General features: G+C 40.1%; 1 protein-coding gene across 1 annotated transcript; it reads left to right on the top strand.

Moving 5' to 3' along the window:
* Positions 1–207: 207 nt before the first annotated feature.
* Positions 208–24,608, top strand: MADCAM1 (mucosal vascular addressin cell adhesion molecule 1). The gene is given in 7 exon segments (XM_088478394.1): positions 208–296; positions 9,568–9,834; positions 12,199–12,510; positions 16,841–17,209; positions 20,573–20,929; positions 24,336–24,543; positions 24,545–24,608. Coding segments are annotated over 7 exon segments (1,632 nt in total). The 5' UTR covers positions 208–241.
* The last annotated feature ends 1,132 nt before the right edge of the window (positions 24,609–25,740 follow it).

Below are 25,740 nucleotides of genomic sequence, written 5' to 3'. Positions count from 1 at the left end.
AAATTGTTAGGATGCAGAAATTCACGGTTTAACTCTTCACATGGAATTCCCCCCCCCCCCCCCCCTATATCCTTTTCCTGGAATCTCCTTCAAATTTCCTTCATCTCCACCCCTTCACCTCAGTTTCCCTGCATCCCAAAGAGTCCCCATTGCAACAAAGGGTCATGCAGAGAGATATAATTTGTCAGCAGGAAGAATGGAAACAGAGTAAGAAACCTTTGTATGAGGACACTCAATCTCCATGGCTCCTTCTACGATTTGCTTCATCTTCCTGCATCTGGTCCTTCTGAGCAATGGTGAGTGCAAGAATTCTACTACTACACTAAATACAACTGTATGTGACCACAGCAAAACAGCTTTTCCCATTCTTCACCTTTACTAGTTTAATTACAGAGTTTATTGTATAACATGATGTTTTCTGTTAAAACTACAATTTTGATTAAAAGTGTTTTGCACCTATTGCAAAGCATATCATATCATATCATATCAATATCATATCATATCAATATGTTAGTTTAAAGTCTAAGCGTAATACATAGAGCCACCTTATTTTCAGGGCCAATCCCAGGCTTTAAGATATGTCCCTTGTAATGTCCATTTTTTTCAAGAATGACGAAATGTACAGTATATTCTGAATGTGAGCTAAAATTCCCACCTTCTACGAGTATTCTCATTTTCTGTGCCTTGTGACATATTTTTATTAAAGAAAGTATTAAAATGCATAAATAACATTATAATCTTTTTCAGTGAACTTTTTTTTGATAGTGATTGTAGTGGACAAAAAGATCAGTACTGTCCATACGTAATGGGCTCAGGTTTATATGCTCACCGTGTCCCTGAAATTTATATTTCAGCGTTGGCAATTATGATTACTGTAAGATTTCTATTCCTCTATTTATAACAGAGGTAACCTGGATGTTGGCTGATTATTATCTGCTTTAGTTATTGTACTTTGCATGTACTATATTATACAAAAGGGATGGAAACCGTTTACCACTGTTTAAACTGAAGCAAAATGTCCTACTTGCAGCATTCTCTTTCTTGTTTACACTTGTACAGTATAGTTTATATAGTTTCACAATAAGAAATTGAATAGAGATCTTGGGGTATATTTACTAAAGGTTGATTTTGGTTTATTTGTAGTGGAATTTAGATTGACTTCGCAAATTGACTATAAAAACTGATGGTGCCGCCTCCGAGCCTTATGCGCTACTGCACACAGGGCCAACGAGAGCCGCGCCAGGCCCAGGTGCCAGGGAGCGTGGCCTTAGCACGAGAGGCATGGCCACGCCCCCTTAGAAAAACTGGAAAAAAACTATTTCAGCGAAGCGGAGGGGGGCGCTGTGTGCCCCTCAGCCCGGCGCACAGCCAATGGGGATGCGATCAGCGTGATCGCTCCCCCCGTAGGCATAGGAGACTGCTCCGGCTGCTGCTTTAGCAGCCACGAGCAGTCTCCCAGTGCAGTCCAGCACGCAGCAGCATGTGCTGGGCTGCTGTGACTTAAGAGGGAGGGGTGCCGGACCTGGGCCCCTGCAGCAAGCCTGGGCCCGGATAATTTGTACCCGCTCCCCCCCTCTCGGCGCTCCTGACTGCACATGCCTGGCGTGTCCACACATCTCCTACTTCAACCTCCATGCTTGGGGGATGTGCCCCTGAGAGTCTATAACTCACAGTAGATAGTGTTATACACCAGCGTGCACACTCAACCGCCACTGTATGTACAGGCAAAGGTATGTGCTCACACTTCAGGGCCGGCACTACCATTAGGCAGCTGCCTAAGGGCACCAACACCTGAAGGGCAGCACTCACAGACAAGAGAAAGAAGCACGCTTTATTTGTTTGCGCCCCAGCTATCACCGACCCGGGGACAAGGGATCATCCGCTTTCAGCACTGTGCATGGAATCGGTATGTAATGCCGGCGGCTGTTTACCGACAGCGGCAGGCCGGCGGGTTGAAATCCCGACCACTGAAGGTAAATAACCTTTCATTCAGTGTGTAATCTTCTAGTAGAGGAGCCTTGAGATAAGCCCCAATTGTACCATCAATCAGGCTTTTTCAGTCTTTTACCTCACCATTATTGCTTAATTACTAAATTACTTTTTACCTTATATTAGACTGATATACAGACATTATACCTACTACAGGTTTATTACTTGGATATTCTTCCTGTGTAACTGTGCTTACTTGAATGTTTTTTGTTTTTTTTTGCTTAAATATGTTCTCTCTCACTCTCCTATATATATAGTTTTTTTATATTCCATTGATATTATTGTGACTCTATATATGTCATAAATATTTTTTAAATAATACACACTGATCTCCTGCTTCTTCCCTTGTTCTACCTTACTGCTATTACTTAAAGGTACAAGCTGGAGACTTTTGTACATCTTAAACCAAATGTTCCTCATCTCATTCTGCTATATTGGGGCAGCGGGCGGGGGGGGAGTTGTGTTTCTTTGCTTATGGCGCCTGCAAACCTTGCCCCGGCTCTGTCCCACTTGTCGCAAACCACCTGTGCTCCCTTATATGTTCCCTTATATGTTCCTGGCTGGATCTGGCACATCATATACTGCGCTGTGTACCTGTTATACATACCTGCTGCATTAACCCTGTGTCATCTTGTAAACCTATTTTGCCAGGTTAATAATAATTCTAAAACTAACCTCCATCACACATCGCTGTCACCTATACCATCTATAGGATCTGCCAATTATATATATATATATATATATATATATACACACACACACACAATGCATACTTGCATACCCTCCAGATTTGATCGGGAGCATCCCGAAAATCGGGTGCCGCTCCGACCTCCCGGGAAGGCAGGCAATCCTCCCGGCTGCCGCCCACCCCTCTTACCCCGCATGATGCGATTCACGCCGAATCGTGTCATTTTGGCTCCGCCCCCTGCTTCACAATGCATGTAATATCGGCATTGTGTAGCAGGGGCGGGGTCAAAATATTGCAAGTGCATGGCCCCGCCCCTTGCTCCACCCACAAACACACATCATCTGATCAGCCCCGCCTCCTCACAATGGCCACGCCCCCCCTGTTATGCCGATCTGGCTGCTCCCTCCCGGAAGGGGCAGCCAGAAAGTTGGCAAGCCTGACACACTGGCTTGTAAAGTATTAAACCCTTAAAAAGTGAACAGATTTGTCTATATTACAAGCTACACTTATACAGGTTGTTCCAGAAATTACTTTTATTATGAACCAATAGGCTCTTACAGTAAATTTAAAACATTTAACGTATTTTGATATAAAATATATTTTTGAAAACCATTTTGCATCGAAACGCGTTAAGCGTGGATGTGGTGAGATTCAGTGATCATTTAGAATGGAGTCCAGATCTATATGCTATATGACATGCATAAGATCCTACAGGGGGGTAATATTACATGTTATGTGCATTGAATTTTTAAATTTTAGTTTTTATGGAAATGCCGTAAAAAAAAAAGTTAAAGTGTCAAAGTTACATTTAGTGACAAAATAAAATTCTCAATAAAAATGCATAGAATATCACAATAGTAATACATATATTCAAATAGAAGTTTACAAAATATCACAGATTGAATCATACAATACAAAAATGATAACCCGGGTAAGGTTCCCAGGGGAAGGGGTAGGAGTCACGGGGTAGGACCGATAACCCAGCAAAACAGCAATAAAAACATTGACAAAATCAAAGTATGTGTTAGAGGAGAGGACTTCGATAGATTCTTTTAAGTGCATTGAATTTTTTATCCTTGTGAGTGCAAAGTATTAAATATGCAGTACATATAATTTTTTTTTACAAGCAGTATTGTACAATGTTTTTATGTTTAATTTTTTATATGCTGGTAAAATTAAGACCATAAGGAGTGGCATTTAACATATGAGTGGTGATATGCCTTATTTCAAGTTATAAAGTAAGAGTAGTCAATCCCATCTACTTCAGTATCTGTACTTTTGGGAGAAGGAGAAGGAGGATTTAGTATACACTACAGATATATCACTTACTATTTCTGGACACTTAAATGATGTTTTTCAATTCACAATTATTGGACATACTACATTATGTTGAATTATATTTGGTAATTTATGTATTCATTGTGTGATGTATTTTTGAAGAACATACACAGCGCTGAGAGTAAATTACAAATCTCTCAAAATTATATAATAACTTGTGACTAGACATTTTAGCGCCCTCCACCTCCTGGGCTGGGACAAAATGTCAGGGCTTCTCGTTCCCCGCCTACTACAAATAGACAGATTCAGATCAAGAGAAGGGGAACAGAATATCCTATGGATCCATAGGCTAGATGGCGTTTTCTACCTGGCCAAGATTCTGAATGCTTTGCATTGGATCTATGTTCTACTAAGTTGGTGCGTCCAGGAATAGAAGAGATGCTTCTAAAAATGAAAAGTAGTGGTGTTGCCCATGGCAACCAATCAGATTATACCTAGATTTTCTCTATTGCATTCTAGAAAATTAATGACATAATCTGATTGGTTTCTTTGTGCAACATCTCTACTTTTTCATTTTTAGAAGCTTTAGTAAATGTACCCTTGGTCCCTTTGACTTAGAGAACACCTGGACCCATTTGGAATCTCAGATTCTCTTATGCCTCCAACCCACACTGCTACTGGACTTTGCTCTTACTAGAACTTGTAGAGAGTATCATGATACACTACAGGCACTTGCCAGTTAGCAAAAAGCATATTTTTTTTGTGTGGGAGCTAACCCTAACACCTAGTGCCCTGGTTTAAATGACCGGACTACTACTGTCCCATTATAATTTTGTCATTGCCTCCCCTGTGCTTCTACAAGGCCACTGCCAACATGCTTAAAAGGGACTTGTGCACTAGATGTGGGTATGAAGGGGGTCCTGTAAGTGAGTCCTACAGACTGGACAATATATAACTGCCACATGGACAAAGGCCAGTAGAGTCTAAACAGGCTCACGTGTGTTGTCCTTTTAAAGATGGCTCCCAGATAAAATAATGTGAAATTCCTAGTAACCATAGAACATGTGCCTGTGAAATCACAACCGGTTTTATCGTATCCCCTTGAAAAGGTACTAACTCAATGCAACAAGCCATCTTAACTATAAAACAAACTGTGCTCCTAGCAGGCTAGAAATGATTCTCTAGACCTTTTAACTCCTAATTAGAGTAGCATTGTTAAGCCGGAACTGTACAAAACTCAAGTGGGATAAACTTTCCCAGTATCACGCTACAGCCTGTTTATCTATATATATGTGTGTGTATATATATATATATATATATAGTGTGTGGGTATGTATATATATATATATATATATATATATATGACACACACAACACAATACCTACAATGCGTTACAAATAGTGAAATTGTACTAAAAATAGTCAATAAAATTCAATACGTTCAATACAACTCGTTAGTGTAGGCTGCTAACCCAAGTTAAGCCCTTTGCCATGCCAGGACCGAAAGATTCGATGGATATGATTTAAGCTGTGCCAACACAGTTCATTTATAATAGTTCAATAACACCTTAGTTGTCCCGTTAAGTCTTTCAGTGTTCTTTTAGTTGTTGAAGTTGGAGGATAAGGTTCTTCTTATTTAAGGGATTTTGACCTTGAAAAAGACCCAAGTTACGGGTCGAAACGCGTTGGTTACTTGTTTCTTCACGGACCCCACCGGACAACGAGGTGCGGATCTTCAAAGGACGCTGGTGTAAATTCATCTGAGCCACTTACGCTGGACTACGGCATTCTTATATGCGCAGAAAAGACCTGATTTTTGCCAGCTCTCTTCTATGATCCGGTAATTGTTGTCCTCCAGCCGTTTGGGGATTTTCGCTATGTCCATATAAACATCGCTGTTTGTTTATTTATATGACAGCATTGGCATTATCAGCTGAAAATTGTTTACACTGCCTGTGATATTACTTGTTATTTATTTGTCATTCAAATGTCATTTTTTGTCTGTATATGATTAAATGGTATTGCACTATATGCACTTTTTTCTTTTATATGGGATTACCACCTTCCATATTATGTAAAGAAAAGGACAAATCTTTGAACCGTCATAATATCTGATGAATTCTGCAAGATGCAGCTTCCACTAAACAGTTGGATATAAGTATTCGTAGGCTATAGCGCTGGAATTTGTGGTGTTCGTTTTTTTGCATGTTGTTTATATTTGGAGGGTGAAGGGCACCTCTTTTGAATACCAATTGTACCAGCCGCTTCTCTTTGCGCACTTGGTTTTTTCCTTCAAATATCCCTTTCTTCTTATTGTTTCTACAATGAGACCCTCACACCAGAGTTCACGCAAAAATGCAATAATCAGTTTCTGTATACTTGATTCATAATTGTGTATTATAAAAAGGTGAAAAATCTTACATAGCACGCATGCAGAGTGGCCTATATGGGCTAGACGTTAATAACTTGATGTTCCTCCCCTTCAGGAGTATGAACTCTTTAACAGCAAGTTAGCCCATTTTCAGTCACTTTTGCATTATTATCCAACACGTTTCTTCAAATATCGACTTCTTCAGGGGGTGTCTTAAAGTAAAAATGGGTGTCTCATAAGTCTCAGTGTACCACACAATACAATTAGGACAATACAATTTTTAAACTATTAAATACATATTGTTTTTTCTCAGACCATTGTCATACAGATGTGTCCTGCTACATCGGCGTTCGCACCTGCGCCGCCATAGGAATGCATGGTGCGATCGCAGCACGTGCCGTAGCATATGCTACTGCGGGGAATATCATGGTGCGATGTGTGCGCACATTTGTAGCGCGATCAGCAGGACACCTCTGGATGACACTATTATCAGTTAGTTTACTGTGATATATATTTAGAAATGCTTTCAGTAATATTTTAAACAATTGCAAAACTCTGATTAAACAGACTTACTTAATATCCGAACAGATATTCCCAATGAATATTTTAATTGGCAATACCACTACTTTTCATTTTTAGAAGCATCTCTTCTATTCCTGGACGTACCAACTTAGTAGAACATAGAGCCAATGCAAAGCATTCAGACTCTTGGCCCAGTAGAAAATGCCATCTTCAGGTGGTGCTAGCCACTGTAGCCTATGGATCCATAGGATGGCGTGTTGCACCGAGTTAGTACCTTTTCAAACCGAATTTTAAAAAAAGAATTTTCTTTTTCCAAAATACACTCCCTTAGTGTGTATAAGGTGTAGCTAATCTTTTAGTAGTCTTGCTAATTGTGTTGTACTAAGTCTAGAATTCTAAATAATTCATATGACAAGTGCTCGCATACCAGAGTGAGAATTAAGGCAGATTTATCTTTTTTATAGTGATGTGCAGATTTTGGAACTTCAGGGGTCCTTATTTGGACTCCAATGAATCAGGAAGAAAGGAGGAAATAGCAAAACAGTGTGATACTGTATATTGTAGATGGATAAAACCACATGAAAGTTGGACTGCGTATTAGAAATGAAATGAATATCAGATATTTGTGTGTCTTTTGGGTTCTTTCTGAGATTCACATGATTTTCTACCATAGAAACTCATAAAAGGAGGAAGAAACAGCCCCATAGTGTATTACCTATGTAAACACTGTTATAAGCAATAAAACAATAAGGTAATTTACACACATAAAAAGCTAATAAAATAGGCCAATCTTGGTATATAATGAGGTCTCTCCAAGTTGTTTACAGCTACACCCAGCAAGTGAAACCTCCAGACATTTCAGAAAGTCCAATAAAGATAATTACCAGGAAGTCCAATTAGCAGTACAGATGAACTTAGATACAGTCAGGTCCATAAATATTGGGACATTGACAGAATTTTCAGATTTTGGCCTCTATTCACCACCACAATGGTTTTGAAATGAAACAAACAAGATGTGCTTTAATTGCAGACTTTCAGATTTAATTTGAGGGTAATTACATCAAAATCGAGTGAACGGTGTAGGAATTACAACGGTTTCAATATGTGCCTCCCACTTTTTAAGGGGCCAAAAGTAATGGGACTATCAACTCAAAAGCTATTTCATGGACAGGTGTGGGCTATTCCCTTGTTATTTCATTATCAATTAAGCAGGTAAAAGGTCTGGAGTTGATTCTAGGTGTGACATTTGCATTTGGAATCAGTTGATGTCGACTCTCAATATGAGATCCAAAGAGCTGTCACTATCAGTGAAACAAGCCATCATTAGGCTGAAAAATCAAAACAAACCCATCAGAGAGATAGCAAAAACATTAGGTGTGGCCAAATCAACTGCTTGGAACATTCTTAAAAAGAAAGAATTCATCGGAGAGCTCAGCAACACCAAAAGACCCGGAAGACCACGGAAAACAACTGTGGTGGATGACAGAAGAATTATTTCCCTGGTGAAGAAAAACCCCTTCACAACAGTTGACCAAATCTAGAACACTCTCCAGGAGGTAGATGTATATGTGTCAAAGTCAACAATCAAGAGAAAACTTCACAAGAGTGAATATAGAGGGTTCACCACAAGATGCAAACCATTGGTGAGCCACAAAAACAGGAAGACCAAATTAGAGTTTGCCAAACAAAATCTAAAAAGCCATTACAGTTCTGGAACAACATCCTATGGACAGATGAGACAAAGATCAACTTGTACCAGAGTGATCGGAAGAGAAGAGTACGGAGAAGGAAAGGAACTGCTCATGATCCAAAACATAATACCTCATCAGTGAAGCATGGTGGTGGTAGTGTCATGGCATGGGCATGTATGGCCTCCAATGGAACTGGTTCCCTTGTATTTATTGATGATGTGACTGCTGACAAAAGCAGCAGAATGAATTCTGAAGTGTTTCGGGCAATATTATATGCTCATATTCAGTCAAATGCTTCAGAACTCATTGGACGGCGCTTCACAGTGCAGATGGACAAAGACCCGGAGCATACTGCAAAAGCAACCAAAGAGTTTTTTAAGGCTAAAAAGTGGAATGTTATGCAATGGCCAAGTCAATCCCCTGACCTGAATCCGATTGAGCATGCATTTCACTTGATGAAGACAAAACTGAAGGGAAAATGCCCCTAGAACAAGTAGGAACTGAAGACATTTGCAGTAGAGGCCTGGCAGAGCATCACCAGGGATGAAACCCAGCGTCTGGTGATGTCTATGCGTTCCAGACTTCAGGCTGTAATTGCCTGCAAAGGATTTGCAACAAAGTATTAAAAAGTGAAAGTTAGATTTAGGATTATTTAGTTTGTCCCATTACTTTTGGCCCCTTAAAAAGTGGGAGGCACATATAGAAACCATTGTAATTCCTACACCGTTCACCTGATTTGGATGTAATTACCCTCAAATTAAATCTGAAAGTCTGCAGTTAAATCACATCTTGTTTGTTTCATTTTAAAGCCATTGTGATGGTGAATAGAGGCCAAAATATGAAAATTCTGTCACTGTCCCAATATTTATGGACCTGACTGTATAATGTGAGTTGGTGATAGGAATTGCTATGCATTTTGTATGCAGGTAGACTTCATCAATGGTCATTATCAGTGTAGCTAGACAGTCTATTTACACCCTTGAAAAAGAGGGAGGTGTTTTAGGTAATTTATATTTTTTTTTTTTCAGCTCAATTTAGCTTAACTGTGCATCCTGTGAATCCAATGGTGGCTCTTGGAGAGTCAATACAACTGAACTGCTCCATTGATTGTCCTCTGGGTAGAACATCCTGGAAAGGACTCGACACCAACCTGAATGGACAATATATTGCTCCTGGTTACAGTGTCCAGACCATAGAAAATGCAAGTATTACTGTGGAAGGCACCAGAATCTGTGTGGGGTCCTGTCCTGGTATGCGCAGGAATTTACAGGCATCTATTTATCTCTATGTATATGGTATGTATGATTGCAGAACTGTCTATAGATCTATTAACATACACAATGCTATATAGATGTACCATTTGTACCCCAGACAATTAACCCATGATTGATAACTGCCAGGCACTTTAAAGTGTCTACACCTCTATCTGAGCATTTTGAAATATATTCCTGAGCAGCAATTGGAGTTGTTGTTTGTAATATATATTGGAATGGCACATTATTATTAGGTAAAGCTATATAATAGTAAATTGCTCCCCATTTGACTTCAGGACAGCTTAAATTTATTGAAGCATTAACTAAGTTTATGAAAATGTGGCACATGGATTCTGACATACATTGACTCTAGCTTGTAAACTATTGTAAAATTCCATATATTTCGCAAAATCTGATTTGTAAAACTTGTCATAAAGCTAGCAAATGCCAGAATGGTACAGGTATTTAAAAGTTGACAAAAATAGAAAGTGTTGATACAGGTATATATGTAATGGGGAGGGCACTGACATAATCAACTTGGCATGAAAGGGATGGTCAGTAGAAAGAGTATATTGGAACTCCATATTCTTAGGCCTGAATGGCTTGGTATTGTATGAGATAAATATGAAATATATATTAAATATGCTCGGCATACTAAAAATAGCACATTTTAAATAAAATTAATGCCAGGATATCTGAAGCTGACTTGCTAGATTTGGGAACTGGGAAGATAATTAGAATTTTTTTTTATTACAGGTTCACAACTTTTTCCTTTTGTAACACTCTTGCCAAATTACTTGTCACGGAATTCATTTTTGTGTGACAGCGGTGTTAAATATTCTTGCAATTAAAACTGGAATCCTAAAAATAAATATGAGAAACCAGGGAAAACTTGCAAATTTCTTTTTAACTTTTAAATAAAACCTATGTTCACATTTCATCTGCAATCTTTTTTTCTTGTTTAAGTCTTCTCACCTAAATTCTTTTGACATATCAAACCTGGCATGCATGTGTGTCCTAACAAAGTGGTGGGAATGACCACTCCATATCCTAATTAGTGTTTTCCATTTTAAAAAAATCTATCAAGTACTGTTCCTACACTAGACTTTGTATTACAGTATAAGGTTTAAGATTTATGCCGTACAAATGAATAGCAGCAAGCTAATGGGGAGATGTATCAAAGCTTGGAGAGAAAAAAAGTACCAACCAATCATCTCCTAACTGTACATTTTTCAAACAGCCTGTAAAAAGACAGTTTGGAGCTGATTGCTTTGTACTTTGGGGTCTATGTACTAAGCCTTGAAGAGCAGTAAAGTGGACGGAGGTAAAGTACCAACTAATCAGCTCCTAACTGTCACTTTACAGCTGTGTTTGAAAAATGACAGGAGCTGATTGGTTGGTACTTTATCTCCGTCCACTTTAGCTCTCTCCAAGGCCTAGTACACTCTATCACTCTCCAATGTATCTCTCTCCAAGCTTTGAGAAATCTCACCCTAAAGTACATCAGTAATAACCAATGACAGTTTGGTGCCCCAATATTACTTTCATAGCAACTCTTGATGAATGGAACAGAGAATCACTAATTTACATACTAGTGTCTATGATATACATCTATTAATTTAATAGAAGATCAATCTCAAGAAATATGAAACCAGCACATAATAATCCATGTTCAAGTTAATTTATTCCAATATGAAAGGAAGCAGGCCAGTCTTGCCCAATGGCCATTTCGGAGCTCAAATGTCCTCTTTATCAAGAGCTTTAACAAGGATCATCTCTTACTCAGGAGTAAATTTACTAAAGGTTGATTTTATATCAATTTTAAAATCGATTGAAATCGATAGACATCAAAAAACTAAAAAGAAACTGAACTAATGTGCCAGAGGAATTATTCTGGAAACACATGCCAAACAGCTCCATATATTCACATATGGACAGATTATAGAACTAAACCTTAAATCCGTACATTCACTCATGGACACTATAATTAAACCTTAAATGTATTAAAGAAATTTAGTATCATGCACATAGTTGAATTAGAGTAGCTGATTAAATGATGCATTTAATAAACTGTATTTATTACATTAGTGGGGAATAATCTTGGAATATAGTGGAAACTGTATTTTTATATTAGCGCTTGATTTTGCCTAATTAATGCTTATAAATAAAACACTGAAAACGAAAACCAAACTAACCCGAATAGACTAAGAACTAAAAATGATTCACATTTAAATGGACACTTCCCAAAAAGGGAAATTTTGATCTGGTTATTAAAAGTCCCCCAGTTATCAAGTGGTTAATGTGAAGCCAGTAAAAATACAAGTAAATATACAATATGTTTACTGTAGTACATCAGTACTACATGCATGCTGCTCTATGCACTGATTCCAGTTTTTTTTATTGCAGCTCTACCACAATCCCTACTTCTAAACTATAGCATGAGAAATGGCATCCCTTATCTGCACTGTTCCATGAACAAAGCGTATCCACCCGAGATAATCCCCCCTGAAATCCGCTGTTACAGATGGTCCAAAAAGTTGGATGACCCCATTGAGGAAAAGGTGGGGGATGATGGAGAATACCTAACCACTGTAACCTGGAGCTGGGAAGTCCGTGATGAGGACTGGATATCAGACACCCAATACAACTGCCAGGCAAAAATAGTTTTTGGTGACCATATGCTCATAAGGGAGGGAACCCTGAAGATATCCAACAAAGGTATAATGTCTAATTACACTAAAAGTTGTTTTACATGTCTTTTGTCTATTATATGTCTACAATTAGAAAATGTACATAATATGAATTCATCCATGTCTCAAATACACATGACAGAGAAACACAAAAGAATGATTAGGGACAAATATACCAATCCTAAAACTGACCAGGGCTTGTGGGGTTTACAATATAAGAAGAGACAGAGCAGGTGTAGATGTGCAAGTGATGGGAAATTGTTCGGCAACTGGTGAATGACTGTAAATCCTTTAGGATCAGTTTTAGGATATTACACAAAATAAACTGTGATAAAGTAGTAATCATTTTTTCAGATACAATGTTTGTGATGTGCTCCCCAATCATATGTTTCTATTCGTATTAGTAACACATACGGAACATAGAAAAAACTGTCCAAGTAGTCACAATTTATTCAGTATTAATGACAACTCTCCAGAAGGATTTACATTTAGGGGGATTTATAAGATTCTAGAAAAAAAGTTGGTGGTCCAGGGTTAGAGCAACTGTAAAAATAATAACAACACTGGCATAAATAGACCATGTGGATATCAAGTGAAGGAAAGTGGCTGAATAAGGCGATTAAATATGTTTTTTTAAACCACGTTTTTACAAACTGATCATTACAGTTTGCTTAATAATAATAATAATAATAATAATAATACTGTCACTTTTCACAATTTCTTCCTATATTAAGCAGAGATGAGCGTTTTTATCGGTTATGTTCGGATCTCAAGAATGGCGTCTTATTGGCTATCCTGCTCTCACATGTTTTGGATAGCTAATAAAATAAATCCAAACTTGTGCTAATTTGGCAAAAATAACAGAGTCAAAACCGAACCGCTCGTCTCCAATATTAAGAAGTATTATTAATAAGGTTATTAGAGAATGTAATGTCCTTTATCAACCCCCTTTCTTATGAGTGTTTATCTGATAATTTTAACATTATGGAGTATCGGTATGTAGTGAATGTAATGGCCTTTGGTACTATGGGGGCGATATGTACTAAGCTCTGAAAAGTGATAAATTGGAGAGTGATAAACTGCCAGCCACTTGTCTCGTAACTGTCATGTTACAGGCTGTGTTTGAAAAATGAGTTAGGAGTTGATTGTTTGGTAGTTTATCACTTTCCAATTTATCACTTTCCAGAGCTTAGTACATCTGCCCCCCCTATCTCCATAAACTGCAATATTAAATTGTTGTCTATTTTATATTCAGTATTCTAATATAGGAAGCTGTTATTTCATATGAAATATAAGCCAACAAAACTCATAGAAAATACAGTTATCCAATAAGATGAAGTTTTTATATATAAAAAGCACTTGTAGGGACTCAGGGCCTCATTCAGACCCGCTCACAAGCGCCTATGCGTTCGCTAGCGGGTCGATGGGGCACTGTGCACGCGCCACGTCCGCACGGCGCGTGTGCAAGCCCCGGAGCGAGAGAGAAATTCTCTCACTCTGGGGCTCGCTACAAAAGGGGCGGCTGTTGATGCTGATCAACAGCTTGCCCCATTTTGTAGGCGTGGTGGGGGGGTGGCCAGACAAACGGAGGCGTTCCTGAAGGAACACCTGCCGTTTGTAGGCGGCCCTACTGACATCACCAGTGATGTCAGTAGGGAGGTCCTGCTCTGCCTGGGGCTTGCGGTAGACGAGACCCTACCGCAAGGGTCTCGTGGCAAGCCCCGATGGTCTCGACCATCGTGACCATCACCTAGTCACTCGCTCACAGCTTAGCGAACGGCCAGGAGGCCGCCTTTCAAAAGAAAAGCGTCCGCCCTCATTCAGAGCGAGCGCTCGCATTTTGTCCACAGTGCATAAAGAATAAGCTCCGATGAAGCCCCATCCTGGATGAAGAGGATCTGTATAATATAATATTGTGGCACCACACTAAACTGACTTATGAGCAGGCATTTACTTGCATACTGTGGTTGAGCACTGAAAATCAGGGCTGTCTTTACCCAGGCTGTTAGCACTGTCTCCTTGTTATATCTGGTTATTCCTTTATTATTGCTTAATTATAGACAAACCATCCTCTTGTCGCTACTTCTGAACTGTATAGTAGATTTTTTAAATTCTTGTTCATACCGGACTAAACTTTGGAGCCATGTTGTAGAACAAGTACTATGTAAATATTAAGATAATATTTAAACATTTTCAATTGAGTTAGCAGTAAAACTAAACAGTTCAGATAAATGTGTTGTATTTTGTCTATTTATTATTGCAAAGTTGTCTATGCTGGCTTTTAGTTGAAAGTCTCTCTATGCAGGCAAGTCAGTTATCCATGATGCTGCCTGAAAACATGGCTTGGGACAGCTTGTAACATTGGCATATCGCGCATTTTCTTCTCACCCCCATAGGGGTTTGCAGGGAAATTAATGCTGTTGCTCTACTGTAATTATCCGTGATGTGTGCAGTCGACATCTTTGAATAAAATCCTACATCTTGCAGTTTTTGTGGGATACATTATCTAATGCCCTACTAAACTGACCCTCCATTACTTTAGTGACACACTGTGAAATGCCTAATAATGGTTTGCCATGATCTACCTGCGATAACTGTGTACTGCCAAGGCATTTTAGCAGGTGTTTCTGCCTTCATCTTAGATCAGTCAGCAGAATGTAAGAGGGAGCAGCAAAGACAACTATTTATTTTTGGCCTCCTTGCTGCCTGTCACCAGTGCCTCTCACTGATGCAGTTATTGGCCAGTAATAAAGCTATCATCACATGCCTAATTAGTATGAAGCAGGCAAGCTGAGCACTCTTTCAGGATCTTCATTTCTACCCACCCACATACTTTAGTGCAGGAGGTGGCATGATATGAGACTATCATTCACTTACCAATTAAAGTGTGACTGCTCCAGTATTAGGACAGGATGTATCAAAGTGTAAAATTATGTAAGACCTTCGAAAACTGATATTTTCGGCTGGTTTACCACAATACATATGGATCACCATATGTATTAAAAAGGTCTGCAACAGACCAGGAAGATATCTGCTACAGACCCGCGGCACAGCTTGCCCCATAGAATTTTGTGGCACTAGTGACAAACAGCAAAGAGCAACATACACAAGGCCTGAGAAAAGTCTCTCAGAGAGAAAGCTAAGGTGGGTAAGTGCTGGCCAAAAATAGCTTTATATAATCTGATTTATCTATCTCTGAGGATACATTTGCATTCTGTATATACACATTTCTTATTACACCTGAAAGATTAGCCAATATACAAGGTAACAGAGGAGACCAGATGACAATGGGTCTTTTTAACAGCTACTGTAGAAAGAGAAGTAGAGGTTGTGTCACAGCAGGGAATGTAGATGGTTGAATGTTAGGTTACTTGGAAGTGTACCGAGGTGGAAACTTGAAAATGGTCTAAAAAAGTTGTTGAATCCTGCAAAGGGTTTTAGCGTATGGCAGGATCCTCAAAGCACCCTAAGAGTCCAGGCTTTAAGGCAATCCATGCTTGAGCACAGATAGTCAGTGTCGGATTGGGCATGAAGCGCCTACCAAGGAATGCAGTGGTAGGGGCCCAAGCTTCAGGGGGTGTGGATAGTCCCCAGTCACCACAGACTTGGCCAACCATTAAAGAGGACATGCAAAGAAAAGGGCCCCTACCTTATAAAGTAGGGGCCAAGTGATGTGCCAGGGTCACCTACTTTGATTGGCAGGAGGTCTATTCTTAGTGCAATTTCCATAAAAACAAGTCAAGCATCCAAGTTCAGCCATGATCCCCCTCCACCTGTACACCTGTGGGCCAGTCCGACCCCGCAGATGGTTAAATCACATTGACTAAGATTCTAATTAAGTCACATGTGCTTGAGCATGGATAGCCTAAAAACCTGGACTACAAGGGTGCTTTGAGGACACACTTCTGTATGGAAATGAATAGCTGAGGACATTACTTAACAAGCTAGACAGCAATAAGTCGCTTACATAAAATTCTTATTATAAATTTCAACTATTTTCTTAAAAAATCTGAATTAAGTGGGAGGGCACCAGAAATGATGGGAGAGTTTGGGTCATACTTTGCTATTTCACTGTCCCTACCTGGAAAAGTATAACTGTCACTGACGCACTATAAATCTCTATGCCAGGGCCGTAACTAGGGGTGTGCGACCGATGTTGCTGAAGTGCAGGGCTCTGTGGGTGGCACCATCGCTGCCCCATGGCCCTTGCTTTTGGCTAGCAGGGTGCGGGAATGGCACCCTGCAGCCAGGATCCATGCTGTGCCAACAACGGAGATTCCTTTATGGATTACCGAATATGTAATTAAATACATTCAAACATAAATTGTTATCTGTGCAATATGTTTTATTCGCAGCAGAGAGCAGTCCAACTTTCGCTGCTTCTTCCACAATCCATACTGGAGTTACGTTATCCAGGCGTTTCAAAACTACTTATGTCAAAACCACTGTTGCAGCCTCAACGGTTCCTCAAACTATGTCTGGGGTGCAGGAAAGCGTTGCACTAAGGAATGGACAATCAACCTTTCTGGATAAAGACCTGACAAATACTGTGACACAGAGCAACAACACTAATACTCTAAGGACAACAATGAGTGATCTTAGAACCCAGAAAAAAGATCTATCCACAAAGATACCTAGTACAGATTACACACATCTGCCCATTACCTCACAAGGAGTTACAGAAACTGACACATCATCGCTGCCTGTAATCCGTACCATAAACAAAGGTAAGTCTGCACAGAAAACATTACTTACATTTAATACCTGGAGGCCTATTTATTAATGATCGTATTGCAATCTGGGTGCGATATTAGCGCATATAATCGCATTGCAGGAAGCAAATTCAATAAAAAAAGGTGATTCCACTCTGGTATGAGAATGGACTTGTATGTGATGTGTACACTATTTACACAGTGCACTCTCTCCACGGCTAGGTGCTCAGACACCATGATGTCATCCAAACAAGTGAATTGTTGCAGAGACAAAGACAACAATATGACCTTGCATACTGTGAAATGTGGATTAGCAATATCAATTTATAGAACACAGTGAACCTACAGTACATTTGTTTTTGTCCACTCTGGCCAGCAACGTTCCCCTGTAGTATATTTTGCTCTTGATGTTCAACAGTAGAAATAAAAAAATATTATTTAGGCAGTTTGTCATTTTGTTGTGTGTTCTATTTTACACTAGCTGTATATCATCTGTTTTACCTATCTCTGAAGATAAATCTGTATTCTGTATATAGTAATTTCTTATCACAACTGAAAGATGAACCTATTTACAAGAAAACAGATTAGGCCAGATGATGATGGGTCTTATTAACTGCTACTGTAGAAGATGTAGATGGTTAAATGTTAGGTTGCTTGGAAGTGTTAAGGCCCCCATACATCAGCAATGGATTGCAGCAATCGTTCAATAAGCAATCGATTGTGTGTAAAAATCTTTCCCTTTTTCAATCGGTTGTGGTATCTCTGCAATCGATTGTGTATACAAATCTTTTCCTTTTTCAACGATTGCAAATTGCATGATTGCTACAATCAATTGCTGATGTATCGGGGCCTTTACACGGTGGACACTTGAAAATGCTCTCAAAAACTTGTTGAATAGAGTAAACATTCTTCATCATAATTGTATACATGGATGATCTTTTGCGAGCAGGCTAGGAGAAACATAAAGAAAGACTTAAGACCTGCAAATCACCTGATTAGGCTTGAGGATCTTACAAAACTTGAGTGCAGGAACTGTTGCAATCAATCAGCAGAGATATATATAGGAAATACTTACCAAGTATGCAAAGACAGGCGCAAAACTAGTCAGAATTTCCATTGACAAAGCCACAAAATTAACAAAAGCCATGTCACCAACAAGTGAAACAGAGATGAAGACTAATTAAGAAAGTTCCTTATCAGAGCGGTGTTGGAATTATAATGTATGCAAGCTTTGGGACTCATCCAGACATCACACATGCTGTGAGCTGGGTAAGCCATTTGCATTTAACCCTGGGAAACAACCCTAGGTTGCAGTTAAAGGAATCCTAAGGTACTTCAAGGGTTCAAGTTCCTTAAAATGAGAAGTTTTCAAAGTCTGGAAATTCTGTACTGAAATCTTTCTGTGATGCTGACTGGGGATCAGATGAGGACGACTGTCGCTCATATACGGGATACCCGTTTGTATTAGCATGCGCAGTTGTCAGCTGGGCAATTAGAAAGCAACCCCCTGTTGTCCTATTCACCACTGAGTTGGAGCACAATAGCACTTACAAAAACCACTAAGGAAGTCTTATGGGTAAAAGAGACTTTTGGGCTTATGTAATAGGTAGTGAGCTGCAACCACTGTTGAACATCCTGCTAGTCTTTCCGTATTTTTAAAGCGTGTCATTTTAAAAGCAAAAGCAGCAGTGTCTCGCAACCTATTACATAAGCCACTTTGTGGGTTGAATCTTCTTAGCCAATATGGGATTATCAGCATTGAGTGGAAGATGTACTAAGCCTTGGAGAGTGATAAGATAAAGAGAGATAAAGTACAAGAAAATCCGCTCCTGTCATTTTACAGGCTGCGTTTGAAAAATGGCAGCTGATTGGTTGGTTTATCACTCTCCAAGCTTAGTACATCTGCCCCACTGAGACAATAAGGGTCCAATTGACTTCTCATATAGCACCAAGCACTATGGATGGTCCAAGCACATTGCTATTAGACATCACTTCATCCATGAAATAGTGGAGAATAGGTCAATCAGCATAACCCAGAGGTTCCCAAATGCAGTCCTCAAGGCACCCTCAGTCCAGATTTTAAGGATATCCATGCTTGACCACAGGTGACTTAATTAATAACTCAGTCAATTTGATTTAATTACCTGTGCGCAAACCTGAACTGTTGGGGTGCCTTGAGGACCGCGTTTGGGAACCTCTGGTGTAACCTATGTAGCAAGCTAAAATAATGCAGCTGATATGCTAACGAAGGGACTAAAGTCACAATTGCAAAATGTGTTCCTCAGAAAGTGTGGACTGGAATATATTTAAAATGTTGAAATGTTTATTGTTGTCTTTTGCATAGATTCTCAAACTCGGCCCTCAGGACCCCAAACAGTGCATGTTATCCAGGTTTACTCAGAGAATCACAAGTGAAATAATTAGCTCCACATGTGGATATTTTAAAATGTGTCAGTGAGTAATGAATATACCTGTGCACCTGCTAGGTGAACTGAAAAAGTGAACTGTTTAGGGTCCTGAGGACAGAGTTTCAATACCACTGGTCTATTGCATAACCCCAAATGTCTGTGGTTACAGGTGGACTTTGCTGACAAATGCTCAAGTAAAGTGTAATATTTTTATGTAACTGGAGACAGCCCTGAGCGAGCGGGGTTGTGTTGGAGAGAAGTGTACACTCCTGCACGGTCTCCTCCCATACAGTGATGTGCCAGCTGGATGACATCACTGCTGTGCTAGTGAGCATGCGTGAGCTTCCATTCGCACCACTATGTAGAGTGCTACAGTACTGCATATACAGTACATTCAGTACTTAGCTTCTCCCAGAGATCTGTTGTTACCACTGCCAGAGCTATAACCTGTTTACTGCTGCTAACCCTGTGCTGAGCCTACTGCTAATTACCACTGTCACCGCTGTTAACTCTGTGTACACCGCTATTACCAATAAACCATCCAGCCTGGTTATGATCATCTGTGTGGACTAGCCTCCATTTCACATTCTGCTGACCTCTATTGTAACCAGACAGGTTCTACCAAAAGATTATACCACTAAATGATGAGTTTGGGTTATACTTTGCTATTTTAGATCAAATATTACGCTGACTGTCCCCACCTGCAAAAACATATTGCTGCCACTGACACACTGTTTGTTTCTTCATTGGGCAAACCTTTGTTTCCAACAGGCTGCACCTTATACATATGGATTATCGAATATTTATTTATTTATTGACAGTTTCTTATATAGCGCAGCATATTCTGCTGCGCTTTACAATTGTAAACATTAATAGAACAAAACTGGGTAATAACAGACAGATATATAGGTAGTAAGGAATATGTAATTAAACACATTCAAGCATAAATTGCAATATGTTTTATTCACAGTAGAGACCAGTACAACTTCTGCTGCTTCTTCCACAACCCATACTGGAGTTACGTTATCCAGGCGTGTCAAAACCACACTTGCAGCCTCGACTGATCCTCACACCGTGTCTGGGGTGCAGGAAAGCGCTGCACTAAGGAATGGACAATCAACCTTTCTGAATAAAGACCTGACAAATACTGTGACACACAGCAACAATACTAATACTTTAAAGACAACAATGAGTGATTTTGGAACCCAGAGAACAGATCTATCCACAAGGATACCTAGTACAGATTTCACACATCAGCCCATTACCTCACAAGGAGCTACAGAAACTGACACATCATCGCTGCCTGTAATCCGTACCATAAACAAAGGTAAGTCTGCACAGACAACAGCATTTACATTTCATACCTAATCTTCATCCACTACTCTTATGGCCCATATCCACTACACGATACTACCTTGTTACATATACATTTCACCATGCAAAGGAGGTCTTACCACTCTCACTGGTTATCCACTGGTGATAGCAGTGTTATCGCTGGCAATCACCCTCTTAAGTGATAAAAATCCCTGATGATGTAATAAGGAAAATTGTGCTTACCTGTCATCCTCAGGTTTAATTATGTTGCATTGATCATGGCTGTGCTTTAATTTGTCCACATCACTTCAAATTAGAGTTGAGCGGTTTGGGTTTACTCAGTTATGTTAAGATCTCAAAAACGGCATCTTATTGGCTGTCTGGCTCTCATATGTTTTGGATAGCCAATAAGATGAATTTGAACTTGCACTAATTTGGCTAAAAGAAAGGTGTCAAAACCGAACTGCTCATTTCTACTTCTGATCAGCAGCCACTGGTCATGGTTCTACCAACAAAGAGGGAGAACAGAAATGCATGAAGAGGAAGTGAGGGGTGGAGGTATGGTGCAATAGGACAGTGAATGCTGGGGTCAGGAGGGAGGATGGGGAATTAGATGGAGGGAAGAGACAGATGGGCTGTAAGGGTGGCCAGCCCAGTCCTTGAGGACCCCTAACATTACACATTTTGCAGACCACCTAACTGGTGCACAGGTGTAGTCATTACCAGTGCCGTACCTGGACGGCAGTGCACCCTGTGCAGCACTGCCGCCCCTCTCGCTCCCCCCGCCTCCCTCCTCCCCCCTGAGCGCTTACCTTTCCATACAGGGGGTGGAGGGCGGGCGGGGCCATCTGCTGGCTTTCTTGGTACGCCGCGCATCACTGAAGGAGGTCTACTCCTGCAGACTTCCGGAGCAGGAAAGTGTGTGGCTGGTGACCCTGGAAGGATTCCGCCTTGTGCGGAGGCACCGGCCACACCACCCTCCCTACAGCCCTGGTCATTACTGTCACATTTTAATACGTGGTGCATTAATTTCTAACTGACATATTCTACACATCCACAGGTGATCTGGAAAACATGAACTATTAGGGGTCCTTGAGGACCGGTTTGGCCACCCCTGGAAGGGAACAAAGAGGAAAGTGACAGGCAGAGGCACACATGGGGTGGCAGGGCAGGGCAGAGGTATGATGTATTGGTAGGGGGACACACTTACAAAACTGTAATCCTTGGCAAGACTGCGAAACCATCAGTAACATTGAGTACCATCGGAGTTTCACGCACACTTGCACAAGCTTTGACCTTACTCAAGAATTGCTAACTTCATCGCACGCTATGAGTACTCAGGCTGCGTAAGGCATTGCAGTGGATAGTGCATGCACACCCCTTCAACGGCGTTCAAACGCACTGGCACACCTGTGTTTTGCCGACCACTACCCACAAACAGCACTTCCAGTCAATCATTCTACGATGGGTCTGCGTAGTCACTGTGATCGCAGTCCCGATCAGAGTGGCCGGTACACGCACTGCAGTGCATACGCATAAGGCAGGAATCGGCCGATTGGGTGCATAATCACAGTTGCGAACGGTAGTGAATCAAACCCACAGTTGGTAAGACTCCCGTGCCACTTACATTGCCACCTTCTTCCTGGACTCTGCAGACTATGGGCCTGATTCAGAGATGGGCACTAATGCGATCGCAGCTACGATTTTGCATGCAACGCAGCAGCGAAAATATGCTAATGTCTGCAAAGATCAGCTGAGCATAAGTACACCTACTTCTGCCTTCTTACCAGTGTGCGACGACGCATACCTGCGTAAATATCGGTAACCGCCACACATCAGCGGCCATCTTGGCCTTGCGGAAAGTCTGACCGGCCGCAGGCTTGGGAGCTCTCCTGAAATGCAGATGCGTATGCACTGGCTAATTTATGCATGCCCATGTAACAGCATTTAAACAGACATACACCTGCATTTCTCAGACCACCCTCCGGTCACCACCCCCAAACACTGACAATCTGTCACTCATTCTGCAATGGATTCCTATGTGCGTCCGTGATCGCAGGGCGATGGCTGCACACACAGTGCGGCTTATACCCATGCACGATGGCAAACAATTGCTCAATTGTAATCGCCTTTGCGTACGTCTCTGAATCAGGCCCTATGACGAGGCCATGGTCCAGCCAATGAGAGAAGGCATGCAGTCCAAGGTTACTGTCTCACTGACTGACACAACTGTGATTAATCACAAAAAATCTGCCTTTGAATTCTAGCAATGATTTCAGGTACTAAACCATCCCTCTGGTTTATTTCCAAAGTGTATAGCAACACTGTGGGCCCCTTTTAGAGATGTACAATGTATTTTTTTGTGGTGTAAATATCTACACATTTCTATACAGCAAATGAGTACCAAGATATACTCAAATCTAGATTTGGGTATATGTCACACTTGTGTTGCATGTGCAGGACCTCCCCAAGATGCGACCTAATGATACTTGAACGCAACATCGCGTGCTGCTTAGGTGGGGGATCTTTTGCCGGTACTGGTGACCTAGAAATAGGTTTTCTCAGTGCATTCAGTAATATAGTTTATTGCGACAAACTGAAGTCTGTTTAGATTGCTTGTTGTTTCCATTACCACAAATGCAGGAATGAAAACTCCCATTTGAGTTATAAAATAGGAAACAACAGAAGTGGTGGTGTTTATACCTAGTTACATTGTATATAAAAAATTTATTACTAACACCGACAAGTCTCTATTCTCTCTTCATGAGTATGAATCGAGTAACATGATTTTCGTATTTACTTATAAAACTGTCATGCCCCACATCTACACTATTGTTGGTCGGAAAAATATGCCTTTGTACAACAAAGTATGCAGTTTTTGTTACAGAATTTTTATGCGTATGGTCATGACATAAAATGGTTCCTACTGTAAATAATGTCAGTTATGTGCACACTAAGCACATCATATGTTTAGTTGGGTTTAATCATATGGGATAATTCAAGCGGTGCACCTCTATGCGATTCTTGGTTTGGTAAATAAGTTTACCTAATAGAGATGGTGTCTGTGTTGTGAAAATCAGGAAAATGGAAAATGACTGGTATAGGTACTCACCAACAGAAGGCTGATTATCTTAAAAGTCAAAGATTTCCCTTTTTTCAGAAAGTAAATCACAACTGCATCTAATGTCCTTTCTTCCTGTGCTTGTTGTGTGTGGTAATAAATGGGAAATAGGAGTATGACGACACAATAACCAGGAGACCTTAGTGAGACTTTTGGTCCAGAGTTACCATGTGGAAACATTTAAGTGTGCAGGTCACCATCCCACTGCCTATGGGGATAATGCATGTCTTGAATTAATCCAGTTTCAACAAAAACCAACTCATACATACAAGCTACTTAAAATATTTTTGTTTTTCAGACGGATTAAGCCTTGTGTCAATAATTGCCCCTGCTGCAGGTCTGGCTGGAAGTATACTACTTTCTCTGCAAATGTGGAAACACCTGAAAAGGAAGGGGTTCTTTCAGCCCACACAGATAGACTGGTCAGGAGTTAAGGAAGGCACCAAATTGCAAGATCACAGCTTGCAGGTTGTATATTCTCCGAATGCATCCACCAAGATGGAATATACAGTGTACTGACACAACCAAACTTTTTGCTCTATCATCACCAGTTATGGGAGGAAATGCATAATATAATAAGGTCATTGATAGACAATGCTTTAGTTCTGGGAAATTCTTAGCAAAACAACTACTGGTACAGCGAGAGAGGATGTCAATTCCACGTGTCCTACCAACATACATGATGAAGAACCACTGTCATAGACATAACCTCTAGAAGCTTAAACAATGCCTCAAGCAGAGGTAGAGTCATCCTCTCAAGAACAAGGCATCTTATCTATGGGAGAATCTGAACTAGAAAAATCAATTCATTCTGCTGCATGGTGTGGTTGGGTAAAGTCTTGGAGCACATGCAGCCAATATGATGTGTCCTCCAGCAATACAAATAACAGAAACTCAACCAATCCAGACAATCTAAATGCTCCTGCTGGCTACACTCACCTTTTACTGTCACTGAATGACTGAGATATAACTCAATGAGCTGCCATTAACCTAGTTATTTGGCCAGCTGCACCAGAATTCTGCACTTTCCTGCAATACACAACAATTCATCATCACAATAATGCTCACATCGGTATGAAAGGCTATCAACCTAACAGATTTTCAGATATTTCACTCTAAACACTTATTAAAGCAGACATTGCTGATTGTATGGTCAATAAATGCAAGGCAGCTTGTAGTAAATACAACATGGTCAGTTTATTCTACTGCAGGCTGTGACTGGGCCACAAGTATGAGCCCTTCAAGCTGTTATACACTAATATTTATTAGTGTATAATAGGGCACTATCAGAATCCCCCTACGGTATCAGCTATAATACAAGTAAGGATTCAGTTAATAAATATAACTGAAAGATATATATATTATATATATATATTTGACATTTATTTCTTAATCAATTGAAGGTGAACAAAAATAAAACACATTTCTACTAAGCAGTCGTAGATCTATCATTAACCATAATGCACTTGTAATAGGCCACATAAATTGCTTACTAAATTATAAAATCGACAGCTCTACTAGATATTTAAATGAAAAGCGATCACGTTAAAAACATTTATAAAGTGGTATAAAAAAGTGATTGTACAGTTAAATGTAATGTGATGTAAATGTATACATAGCAACAAAATACAATCAAGCTAAATTTGTAATTTTTTTTTGTTCTGGAGCAGAGACTTCTGTTATGTCCACTTTCAATATCATTT

Source organism: Taudactylus pleione, unplaced genomic scaffold (genome assembly GCF_031769625.1).
Source record: "Taudactylus pleione unplaced genomic scaffold, aTauple2 ptg000214l, whole genome shotgun sequence".
Lineage (NCBI taxonomy): Eukaryota > Metazoa > Chordata > Amphibia > Anura > Myobatrachidae > Taudactylus > Taudactylus pleione.
The sequence above is the reverse complement of the archived record's forward strand: the minus strand, read 5'-3'. Positions and strand labels throughout refer to the sequence as shown.